The 12990-nt window shown below is 47.6% G+C and overlaps 1 protein-coding gene across 1 annotated transcript in view; it reads right to left on the bottom strand.

Moving 5' to 3' along the window:
* Window positions 1–12990, bottom strand: part of LOC105894152 (protein patched homolog 1) — a 38457-nt gene that overhangs the window by 20496 nt on the left and 4971 nt on the right. Inside the window, exons 5-12 of the mRNA XM_031584953.1 lie at window positions 12973–12990; window positions 10745–10876; window positions 10236–10391; window positions 9853–9951; window positions 6074–6199; window positions 2213–2331; window positions 1347–1980; window positions 560–869 (exon numbers count right to left, since the gene is read on the bottom strand). The exon at window positions 12973–12990 is cut by the window's right edge and continues 130 nt beyond it. Of these exons, the coding sequence (XP_031440813.1) occupies window positions 560–869; window positions 1347–1980; window positions 2213–2331; window positions 6074–6199; window positions 9853–9951; window positions 10236–10391; window positions 10745–10876; window positions 12973–12990 (1594 nt within the window). The remainder of the gene's footprint in view (window positions 1–559; window positions 870–1346; window positions 1981–2212; window positions 2332–6073; window positions 6200–9852; window positions 9952–10235; window positions 10392–10744; window positions 10877–12972) is intronic.

Genomic DNA, 12990 nt, shown 5'->3' with positions numbered 1-12990 from the left:
AAAACAACATGGGTGTGGACATAATAATGCTCTGCGAGGCGTATGTAGAGGCGTACGGAAAGGATTTACGTAGACTGGAGTGTATGTTCTGATGGTACTTTCCAACAGCAGAGCTACACCCACATTCTCTTTACATCATCAATCATGGACATCTTTTTTATCACGTAATCACGTTATATTCCCCCAGAGATGAAAGCCTGTTCTAATATCAATCGTGTGCCACTTAGGTTTTATGAAGAATGATTCATCATTTTCCAGGAAGATGGTTAACATAGGACCTGTCAGAAACATACATTCTGTTCACTGGCTAATGTGTGTATATGTGTGTGTGTTTCACATCTGAAGTTTCAGATGACCCGAGAGTTGATGGCTCTCCCGACACCAGAATGCTTTTCCCAAAAGCATTATTGTACAACTACCATAATTGAAAGAGGTCTCTATCATTTTGAACACTCTCTCTCTCTTTCTCTCTCTTGGTTGCTCGATGATGCTCTCGGCGGAGGCTCCCCAACGTGTATAAGAGCGTTGTGCATTGGTCAACGTCAGTGACGTCTCTCACCTTTCAGCCAATCACGGAACAGGTGCAGCCACATGCGCGGCAGCCGCCCGTCGTCCTCGCGCAGCACGTACTTGACCGACTCGAAGCGGCTATGCAGCTCGTAGAGGAGCCCCTGCAAGCGGGCGTAGTCGGCCCGCTGCGTCACCACGTACATGTAGTAGAAGGAGAAGTACTTGAACTGCGCGCCCAGGAAGTCGTACTCGCTGGTCTCGCGCGGCACGATGTCGGTGAGCTCCAGGCCGTCGCGGACACACGTGGTGCCGTACAGGCTCACGCCCAGCAGGCCCAGGAACAGGATGATCACCACCACCTGAACAGGCACGCAAAGGAAGGAAAATCAGTCGAGCCCAGAATCTTATCAAAGGAGAGTAAAGCACGATGCTTTTGGGATGTTAAAAAAGTATTAAAATAAGAGTTATAAAATACTTTTTATATGCCTAAATTCATTCTCTCCTAATTCATACCAATTCATATTGTCATACTAGTGGTACTATTGGCAAACTATCTGTGGACCTTGAGATATTTCAGTTCATATTCAGCTCATATTCACTTTTGGACATTTTGAAAATGAATCAATTCAATTACATTTTTCAATTACATTTTATTTATATAGCGCCAAAACAATAAAATTGTTCAATAGAAACCTTTAATTCTTCATGTTCCATAAATGTCCTAAACTGTACACCTAAGTAACATCAGCTAACCAGATGATTTTTCCACTGTAGAGAAGGGTTTGCCTTTGTGAATGAACATCCGTATGGGACGGCGTGTGTGTGAGGGGGCTCACCTTAGTAGTGGGCTGCAGCAGGAAGGGGGCGTAGTGCCTCTCGGCGAACGAGGCGAAGCTCCATCGCCAGCAGGGCGGCTCGGGGCAGGAGTGCACATGCCCCCTGCTGCCCGCCACCTCCGTGAAGTTGGAGAGCAAGTCCCGCGTGGAGCTGCCGTTCGCCGGGCTCTGGCAGGGCGTGGAGGGGAACGAGGGCGGCTGGGAGGGCGTGGCGTGGGAGGAGGGGGGCGCCCCGCCGGGTGTGGTGGGGACGTTGGTGCCGATGCCGCTGCTGCTGACGCTGGCGCTGGCTGCCCGGTTGGCAGCGCTGCTGTTGTTGTAGTTATGGTTGGCGCTGGTGTTGGTGTTGGTGTTGGTGGGTGGGGGTGCGGGTGCGGGTCCTGGGGTGAAGGGCTGCACGTGGATCTGCGAGTGTGGCTCGGCCGTGGTGTAGTAGGCCTGCGTGCGCGGGTCGTACTCGGTGCGCAGCTGCACGGTGGAGCGCATGGTGATCTGCGTCTGCTGGGAGAAGCCGTGGCTGCTGTAGGACGGAGGCACGCTGCCAAACGAGCACGGCGGCGGGCTGTAGCGGCTGCCGTCCGAGCCGTCCACGTAGGCCTGGGGCTCGATCTGGATCACCCGGTTGGCACACGGACTGTGGGGAGAGAAACGATTAATACATATATATAAATTCTGTACTATACTAATAATACATACTTACATTAAACACACTACTCTACATCTTATAAGATATTAAGTAATAAATATCTATTCCATAGCCTTTCCAAATGTCATTTTGTCCTGGTGTCAAGTGTGTGAAGGACTTGGAGGCCATGCTGAAGATATGATTGGAGATCAGAGGGGGGTCGGAGAGGCGGTCCATGTACCTGACGAAGCAGCAGAAGATGTCAAAGCGCCGGTCCTCTCGGCGGTACAGGTCCATGCTGAGGATGGCGGGGAAGATCAGTAGCACCATGGCAAAGTTAAACACCACCACCACCGCAGCCTGCGTAACCAGGAAGCAACCGCGTGTTTGGTTAGAGAACTGTCCGTTTTACAATGTCGCGCAGTACAGTACAAACTACTTTTCCAATGTTAAGACTGGCTGCTAAATCATGCAAGTAGTATTTAAAAGAAGCAGCAGTATACTGCCAACTCTAAAGCAGCAAAGTGTGGACAATTATAGAAGAAACAGAGTTCTGTCCTTTGAGTTGCCTTGGAGTGCCCCTTAATGCATAATTTTAGTCCTTAATTCATAATAAAGTCCTTAATAAGTGCTTAAAAACAATAGGTTTCATCCTATGTTCACAGTTGCTCTCCTGACAGACCAGGAGGGAAGGCAAAGACCCCTTACTGAAGGTTGTGGATATGTCGTGTAGATCTTTGGAGACCTGGCAAGAATGGCTCAAACTGACAGAAGACTGGCTACGGATGAGACGGAGCATCATAACAATCACTCACTGTCTGTGTCTAGTGCTGCCACGGAGCAGGCCCAATGAAAAGAAGCACTGAGAGGAAGAGAACGGGAGGAAAACAGGGCTGCACGCAGCTAAGCCAGCAGTTGGCAGAGAGAACGCAAGCATGTGTGTGTGTGTGTGTGTGTGTGTGTGTGGGTGTGTGTGTGAGTGAGTATGAGTGTGTGTGTGTGGGTGTGTGTGAGTGAGTGTGTGTGTGTGAGAGTGTGTGTGGGTGTGTGTGTGTGTGTGTGTGAGAGTGCGTGCGTGCGTGCGTGCGTGCGTGCGTGCGTGCGTGTAATGGTGCTGGGAAGGAATAGAAGAAGGGTGAAGGACAAGGGGAGAATGCTGGGGCCCTGCCTGCCTGCCTGCCTGCCTGTCTGCCTGCCTGCCTGCCTGCCTGCCTGTCTGCCTGCCTGCCTGCCTGCCTGCCTGCCTGCCTGCCTGCCTGTCTGCCTGCCTGCCTGCCTGCCTGCCTGTCTGCCTGCCTGCCTGCCTGCCTGCCTGTCTGTCTGGGAGCTGAGCTTCTGCCAGACCACCCAAAGAGCCATGGAGCCCTGCAGGGCCTGGAGGTGTGGCACAGGAACTAAGGCTCGTCAGACAGCTACTCTCAAATCTGTGTGTACACGCACGCACGCACACACACACACACACACACACCTGGTGTTTTGATTTTTACAACTTCCAGGCAGAGGCAGCACAATGCTGTCTCCCTCCCTCCCTCCCTCCCTCTTTCCCTTCTCTCTCTAGCTTTCTTTCTATCCATCCGTGTTTCTATTTATTTGTTTTCAGTCTTCAACACCTCCTTAGGCACATAGTCTCTGCCTTCACAAGCCCTCTGACTTACAGTGCGTGACAAATATTCAGTTCGTCCAAATATGACAGTGGTTCAGACGCTAAGTATTGAACCCTGAGTGAAGCACTGTGTGTTCAATAGATAACAGAACCACAAGGGAAAAACCCACACATATAAAACATGTGGATCGCATGCAGAGGATCCAGAGGGACAGAAATCCGATCCGGTACTCTGGGAGTAAACAGAATTCCCAGCGCTCCGGTCATCTGTCCACACTTGTTATTCCTGCACCTCCTCACCGGGGGCTGCGGGATGAGTAACTGGCTGACTAACGTCTTGCCTGTGTGGTCCTTCCCACCTCGGGCTCTGTGTGTTATTGCGACCACACACACACACACACACACACACACACACACACACACACACACACACACACACACACACACACACACACACACACACACACACTTTCTCTCTAGCTCTCTCTCTCTCTCTGCACCCACAAATGTGTGTGTAAGAACCTCCCACACAAGCCACTCACAGCCAAATCACTACTTCAGCAGTCCCATTGTGAAAAACCACAGCCATTCAAACGAGAGAGCACAAGCTTTTTTTCTATATCAACTCAGGGTGATGGGGCTGGCTAGGCTAGCTGAAACGTATTCGACCTTAACACAGATAACCACAGAGCCTCCCTGTCTGAGTTTAGATTGCAGAGCTCTTTAGGAAAGAAGCCGGGAAGTGTGTTTGTGTGGGGTGGGGGGGGGGTGGGGTTGAAGATTGGGGCTCCCCACAGCTGTGTGGCTTTTGCAAGGGCGATGGTGAGTTCACCTCACCGCAAGTTCAGAGGTCGAGGCAGAATGAGAAAGTATGCGGGGGGGGGGGGGGAGTGGGAGGCGGACCTATAAGTCATGCTAACTCCACGGTCCAACAGGACAAAGCTTTTGGTCAACACCTCCCTCCACAGACTCATTTTAATGGGCTGATAGAGACACCTTCACACAACCATTAGTGTTGGAACAAATCTCTACGTCCACAGAAGAGTGTACACACTTCACAGATATCATCTAGAAAAACCATTGGAACTCAACACAAGTTAGGCCTTATTAAATTGACTTGAGATTGTTTGAATTGTATAATACACATAACATGCCGAAAATGTTATGTAGCTTTACCAAAGCTACTAGACCAAATCTGATAATACATAGTACATCCCATAAACACAGCTTCATTCAGTTAAATACACATGTATTGTTGGAACCATGGACTCATTAACAGTCCATGGTTCCAACAATACATGTGTATTTAACTGAATGAAGCTGTGTTTATGGGATGTACTATGTATTATCAGATTGTGGGAGTGTAGAATTCTTTGCTAAATCGACATTTTTTTTCTTCCATTTTTGCAAAATTCCCTCAAACCGAGTAAATTGTCTTTGTGGGTCAAGAACCAAGCACTTAGTTAGCATCTGGATGTGGGCACCGAAAGAGACCCATTTCAGAAACCTGCTTCAGAGTATTGCATTTCAAAGGGCAAGTGGGCACAGACAACACATTCACACAGGCACACTTTCACCCATTCATTCCCCATTCAGCTAGAAGTCAGCCAGTCAGCCAGTCAGTCAGTCCGACTCATGCGCTCTCTGCCCCTAATCCATCTCCACACTCACACACTCGCGGGGGCAGACCCCAGAGGTGTTCCTGGATCTGTGCGGAGCAAAGGCCACCTTTACCCCCGGCATCTGGCTCGAGGGGGCTCGGGCCCGTGGTCATTACTTCGCTGCCTTTACTGCCACCCTCACTAAATCAGGACCTGGCATTTAACCTGCGTGAACTCAATTAAAAGGCCGGTTCCACTTCGGAACAGAACCCAAAAAACAAAAAAGAAAAGGGGAAGAAAAAAGAAAAACAAAGAAAAACATGCCAGGCTGCTCTTCGCTCGTTTGGTCTTTGGGTGTGATGGGGGGCCCAATGCGGTCATTCATAAATGAAGGACAGATGCGAGTCACGCTAGGCTCTCTCTCTGCTTAACAACCTCCCACGCAGATGCCACAATCACTCCTCTCCTCGACCCCCCGCCCTCCCTAAAACACCACCACCCCCACCACCCCCACCACCACCACCGCCTCCAGACAGCGCCTCAGGGCTAGAGTTACCGCTGCCCAGAGAGCTGCAATCTGGTGAGACACGAGGAGAGCAGGCTGCTGGTCAGGCCATGGGGGGTGGGAAGGGGAAGGGGAGGGGGACCTCTCTTGTTCGACACTCAATCACTCAGTCTCTTGTTCTCTCCCTCTTTCCATCTCTATCACACTTTCTACGAAGCTCACGCAACCACCACGTGCACGTTTGACACTTGTTAGTAAGAAAAGGAAAAACGTTTCAAAGAGCCCATTAAAATAAAAGTATACTACACATACACTTCTGGAAGTATATGCATGTACACACACACACACACACACACACACACACACACACACACACACACTAAAAACACTGACCTGTAGAGAGAAGGCGCGGAGAGCTGGGATGGGGATGAGGGCGGCCATGAAGAAGGCGGTGACGTTGCTGATGGAGGTGAGAGCCACGCTGGCGCCCGTCCTCTTCAGGCACTCGCCGGTGCGGTCCTGCCACAGAACACACACACAGTCAGATGACATGCATGGAACACACACACACACACTTAATAATATATATTATATACATAATATATATTTTCTACTATTACTATTATTATTATTATTATGGATGAGCTATTTTTTGGATGGCTACAGTCTGTCAACCCTACGAAGGCTTATGGATATGAAAACACATGAAAAACTATGTAAACACAAAAACACAAAACACACAAAAACACACACACACACATCTGTGGTCCTTTTGTAGAGTAATTGAGTACATTCATGGCCTTCCCGCCTGAACTTCAGCACCCTTTATGTAGTAGTCAACACAGTCAGCACATATCTCCAAGCCAAGCTGTTCCGTTTGTACATATCGGGTGCAGGCCCTCGGTGACCTTCGCGCCAACATTCACAAGGTCACTCGGCACTCCGGCAGGTGTCTAAACAACTCGGTGTCGGTGTTGCGGGATGAATCGGTGCCACCAACATCAACATCTCTCAAGGTGTGCAAACGAGAGAAAAAGGAGAAGTGCGGCTGAGCAGCGGCGTTATTTGCCGTCGTCAGCAAGAGCGGCCGAGGTAAAGCGGTAACTTAACGCAGTCAGCAAACAGAATCGCCACAGACGTGAACGACTTTGGCCAAAGCACACACGCTCTCAAATGCGCACTCCTTTCCAAATGGTAAAGTGTGTTTTTCTGCCAGAATATTACATTACTAAACACTGCAATGATTTGGGGGGGTAGAGGGGAAAGAAGTTGAACGCGTACGTCTTCCATATTAACCTCCCCACGCAAAACGCACCTGTGGATGAACTTGAAACTCTCTCGCCATGTGGCCTGCGGGTCTATTATGACCATTTCAATATGATTATACTGTAAATTACTCCGATTACACTATGAAAATCTAACAGAGCTGCAAAACAAATGTTAGCATTAGCCTCCATACTAATAAATATATCTAAAATATCTTTATAAATATATTAAGTCAACTGGGTGCTCACTTCCCATAAAACTGCATGATGGCTACGTTGACAGTTCAAATACAGCAGTAATACGCCTACACATTTAACAATACATGCACAAGAATACAATTATTGATACTCGGTTCGTTTAGCCTACTTGCATAACTGTTAGTTCCTCTTGGTGTCGCCAATTTGCAAATTACAAATATTATGCGTACGCCACCTCCAGAGGTACGCATGTCTGCCCAGTATCTTTTCATTAATACTGTTTTAGGTGTAGAAAGGGGCTCAGCACGATTTTAGTGCGTACCCAACGTTGACGCATGTGTCTAAAAGTGGAGCTACACCACCAAAGCCAACAAAAGGGTTAAAAACCATAGGTATGCAGACCCCTCAAAACACAGAACGGCTACACTACACAAACAAAAAAAGACAACTTGACTGAAATGATTGAAATACAAACCATTAATAAAAAGATAATTAAAGGTAATTAAAAAGATATTTAGCTGTGCCACATTTTTTATAAGTGAAACAAACCTGCAGGTTTGTACTGAATGTATACTGAGACCACATCACAGTAAACAAACACCTGAAGTTGCGAAACAGCCGTCTTTCCAGTTAGAAAACATCATCTGGATGTTCAGCTGGAGTGTGATTCAGAGCATTGAGCGTTACTCTCATTTACAAACTAGCCATTGAGGACAAAGGTTCCTTTGCGTTCGAGCACAAACCACCGCAGCTCGAAATGGAAGTCCATTTCAGACATTGGTGCAAATGGATAGAAATACTTACAATGTAAGAAAGAGAGACGGATGGATAGAAAGTAAGAATGAAAGCAAGCAAAGAATGAACGAAAGATCAAAGGAGTAGGAAAGAACAAAAGAGAGAAAGTACAAAGAAAGAAAGAACGAGAGAAATTAAGAGTGGAAGAATGAAAGACGCGTGACAACGCTACAGCTAGACGTGCACAATTGTGTGCGCCAATTTAAACCTTCTCTTTGAACGCGAGAGAGCCACTTATCATTGAGTTCACAAGTGACAGCATAACGATCCCAACTCTGCATAAAGGCTTTCTCCTCTAATCCACACTTATGTGGCTTTTAAGATGGAGAAAATGCTTAATTGCCTCCCACCCCAAACCGCCCAACAAAACTCCTCTAAGCCAGAACCCCATTGTGTGCCCATGGACTTGTAAGGATAGGTGCAGTTTTGTTATTTATCTTCAGTCATGCCGAGATTTTTTTTAAAGACACCACAAACCCTACCAACTCCACCCTTTAGCACAAATACAATAGCAGACCAACACACACACACACACACACACACACACACACACACACATACACACACACACACACACACACACACACACACACACACACACAAACACACACACACACACACACACACACACACACACACAGAGACCAGCTACGGCAGACACACTCTGCAGATTCTTTGCTCCCCCACAGAGACGTGGATATGAAAACACACCAAAAGATATGCGTCCACATTCACCGACTCACACATGCACGCACATCTGCGGTCTCTTTTGTTGAGGAAGTGTTGAGGACGTGCAAGCCCACACACAGCGCTCTTCATCCTGTGCCCCTAAGACAAGAGGGATCATGTTTTCCCCTTCAGGAGGGAACTATTTACTTTTCATCTCAACCATGCAAGGCACGGGAAGATGGGCAATCAGTGGAGGAGAGCAATAGGAAGAGGGGGGGGGGGGACAACTAAGGGGGAGGGAGGGGGGGGGGGGCAACTAAGGGGGGGGGGGGGGGGGGGGGGGGGGGGGCAACTACGGGGGAGGGAGGGGGAGGGGGGGGGTTTGGGGGGCTGGGTTACTGGAATCCTACAAAAGCATCTCTCATCATACCAACACTGCCAGCGACTTAACATGAAACAATAACATGAAACAAGACAACACCTGCCTCTCTGCTTTGCATTTTGAAAAACTGAAAAGAATGTACACAGAGGCACAGGTCCAGACTGCTGCCACTCAGGCTACATTCACACTCATACCTTTTCGTTTTAAAAAGCGGACGGAGCTCTGTTTCACAAATAATCTCCGTCTTTACTAGCACGCCTGAAAATGGAAAAAACCCCTTCCTGGCCACGAAGAAAGGGTCACTTTGATCGCTCAAGCGTGGCCAGTTTTGAAGTTGCATCCCAGGCAGGGACAGGTACCTGCACATTCCTTGATGTGAGCGATAACAGCAGGTCTGCAGGACTATATGGAAGGGGGAAACGTTCAGATTCTTCCCTAACGTTTTCAAATTGTTGTCCCCCTTTTAGGGAGACGGTGTCGACCCTAATTACTAGGGGTGGGAATCTCTTGGCACCTCACAATTCGATTCGATTCCGATTCAGAGGTCAACGATTCGATTCTAAACCGATTCTCGATTCTAAACCGAGTATCGATTATCAATTCTAAACCGATAAAACGATTATCGATGCATCTCAATTTTTAAAACATTTGAGTTTGCTACTTAGAGTCTCAAATCACTTCCTACTTTGTGTTTGATAAATCAACAGATCTATTTTTTTATTAGAGAAAAAGGTTTCGATTTTTCCCCCCACCCCTACTAATTACGAGCATCTCAGCGACGATGCAACACTTTGATATGAGGGCCTGTATGAGGGATCCTTGTCAGAGGGTCCCGTCAGAGTCTGAGATAGCAGTGCCCTCACCTCGAAAGGGATCCTCTTATTCTGCCCCGTCTCACTGAAGGCATGGGCCAGGAGGAACACATCATCCACACCCACGCCCAGAGCCAGAAATGGCAACACCTAGAATGACAGATAGTATAGTTACTTTTTTGAGGCGAGCAAGTTGCAGGGTACTTGGGCAGAGGGTATTTGACTTGACAGATTATTTGATTTATTATTACAAAAAAACACAGAGAACACATATCAACTAAGATGGTAGGTGACTAAACGGATATTCATTCAGCTTTTAAGATCATCATAAGATCATCCTACATTCGTTATCGAAAACATCACATCCTGTACGGCGGCCGTTTATCGCCAATAACATCCACGCGTCGGTGGTGTTTCGAGGCCTGCTTGCGTACCTGAGTGGTAGCGGCGTTGAAAGAGATCCCGATCAGAGAGCACAGGCCCAGTCCTGCTGCCACTGACAGGGTGACGAGGAGGACGCCCGCCAGCCCCACAGCACCCTGGGACTTGGCGCAGTCCCAGCGCAGCATGGTCAGACAGGCATAGGCCAGCTGGGGAGAGGGGGCAGCATGGTTAACATGGCTAGAGTGGGTAGCATAACTTACACAAGTGGGCATTTATTCAAAGAAATATGAAATATTAGTAAAAGGAAAATATGAATGTTATTTCATTAACTGTGTCAATACATATAATGCTGGCTGTAGGGACTGGTGAGTTTCCAGCGGTCAGTTCTTCAAATGTATGTTATATCAGACTGCTGGAGCTGGCTGAAATAAACATAGCTACTGCCAAAATACACAAAACCTATAGACACTTGTCGATTGACACGTCACAACAGGACAGCGGTTCCAGTCCCTCCCATCTTTCTGGCGGGATCGTAAGAGGAGAATGAGTTATGCCTCACCATGAGCAGGTAGCCGCTGGCTATGCGGATGACGCTGACATCTGAGAAGGACTTGAGGATGTCCTCGAGGGTGGTGGTGGTGAACGTGAGCACTTTCTGGGACGAGTTGACGGGGACACTCTGTTGCACAGCCTGGACGTTCGGAGACACAAGGAAACACAAGAAAGTGTCATTACTGTTGAATAAATTAATGTTTTATTTGTATGTATTCTAATGGTGGTAAAGAAACGTTAAGCATTGTTAGAATTTCTTGCCACCAGACGAAGCTCACTGTAATAATCCACCATTTTCAATGAATGTGGTGTACAAACTATTTTCATCTTAATCTTAATTTGCAGGCAAAGAAGACCTTTTTTGAAGTTACCTGAGAGCTTAAGACATGATGTTTTCAACAGATCCAATGAGGAAACACTATTCATAATCTTCTGAGGAAAAATGGACCTCTGTAATATCATTATAGTATCATTATAGATGGGAGATAAATCAGTGTTCAAACCATTCTGCTGACCCCAGTATCCACAAACTTTAAGTTTTAGTTAAGGAACACTCACAAAGAGAGGCAGAGGGAGGGAGAGAGATAGAGAGAGAAAGAGAGAGAGAGAGAGAGGAGTGAGAGAGAAGAGCGAGAGAATGTGTGTGTGTGTGTGTGTGTGTGTGTGTGTGTGTGTGTGTGTGTGTGTGTGTGTGTGTCGTCTCCCCAGCTCTCAGCGGTACCCCCCCGTGCCAAGCCAAGGTCAGGGCCTCCAAACACAGAGAGCAGCGGATGATGTCACACACCAGTCACCAATGGGACGGCAGCTGTGAAAAAGATTCTGCGCGGAGCGCCCTAATGCTTTCCAGACAGCGGCGGGCCGCCTCGTGTTTTTTTTACCCTCCCGGCACAGCATCTGAGGCGGGCCTCCCGCCACACACTGCTCCACCGCGCACCACGGCCGAGATGGGGAGCACGCTCCGAGAGGAGAGGAGTGGGGGCGCTTTATTACAGAGCTGACCTTGTCTGCAGGAAAGGTGTGTTTGTGTGTGGTGTGTGTGAGAGAGAAAGAGAGAGAGAGAGAAAGAGAGAGAGAGGGAGGGAGTTGGCGTGTGTGTGTGTGTGTGAGTGTGTGTGTGTGTGTGTGTGTGTGTTTGTGTGTGTTGGGGTGTAGACATTGGGGTGTCGTCTTGCAAGGCTATGTGTGAAGTGTGGCTAAGCATGGAGGAGGGGCAGACAGAATTGAGAGCAGCTGAATGACTGCTCTCATAACTAGAGGCAGCGTCTTTCAGCTCTTAACCTATCACGGGAGAAAAGCACCAATCCTCCTGGTCAACTATGGTGCGGTGTGGCTAAGGTAACACAGGTTGACTAAAACGCCAATATAATCACAGAATGCACCTGAGCTTACTCATTTATGCTTACACTGAACTCTCTTTCATACTGTTACACATGATATAACAAAACAGACAGAATAGTTCTCCTGGGATTAATGACATTTCGACAAATAATAGTAATAATCAATTATAAGCATAAGCACCTATTAGATGTTTATGTTGTGTACATTGCTGCTATGTTAGCATGTTGCTAACTGTTGCTTGCTCTGAATTACTGAATTACAGTAATACAGTAATAAGAAAAAAGCCTCTATCCTGCTTTAGTTCCTCTCAGGTCATACACTGCCCCTGTGAGGCTCAGCAACACCCAAGCTGGGTGTAAACTAGAAGAATAAGTTAACTGAAAGACACCCTGGAACCGTACAACTTCATTAGGAACTGTCGTAGGCATAACAAATCACACGCTCAGATGGCAAATGAGGACATGCTCCGTGTCATTCGTCTTATCTGCTGTCGGAAACATCTGTACAGATATACTGTGGGACGCGTGAGATCGTGTGACCTGCTAGTGATCTTTAGCCTCACTCCCTTTTCAAAGCCAGAACAGCTGGCTCCCCGTGTCACTCCTCCGAAACCTTTCAGTGAAATACATCCCCCAACACACACACACACACACACACACACACACATATATATTTAACAGGTGTCAAACATTCAGTAAACAAAGTGTCTTTTCTCGTTGTTTAGGAGGTTGTGTTATTTTTTCAGCTGCGGTGAGAACATCACCCAATCATCAACCCGGACAATCCCGTGATCACTATTGCTGCATGCTGCGTTTGCGTGATCTGACTTCGATCAAAGGAACTACAAATGAAATAATAAATCAAAATAAAATATTGTTCCATTTTAAAACACCCCACCTCAGAGTATCTCCTTTG

The sequence above is a fragment of the Clupea harengus genome, chromosome 18 (assembly GCF_900700415.2).
Source record: "Clupea harengus chromosome 18, Ch_v2.0.2, whole genome shotgun sequence".
Lineage (NCBI taxonomy): Eukaryota > Metazoa > Chordata > Actinopteri > Clupeiformes > Clupeidae > Clupea > Clupea harengus.
This window is presented reverse-complemented; position numbering and strand designations above follow the sequence as displayed.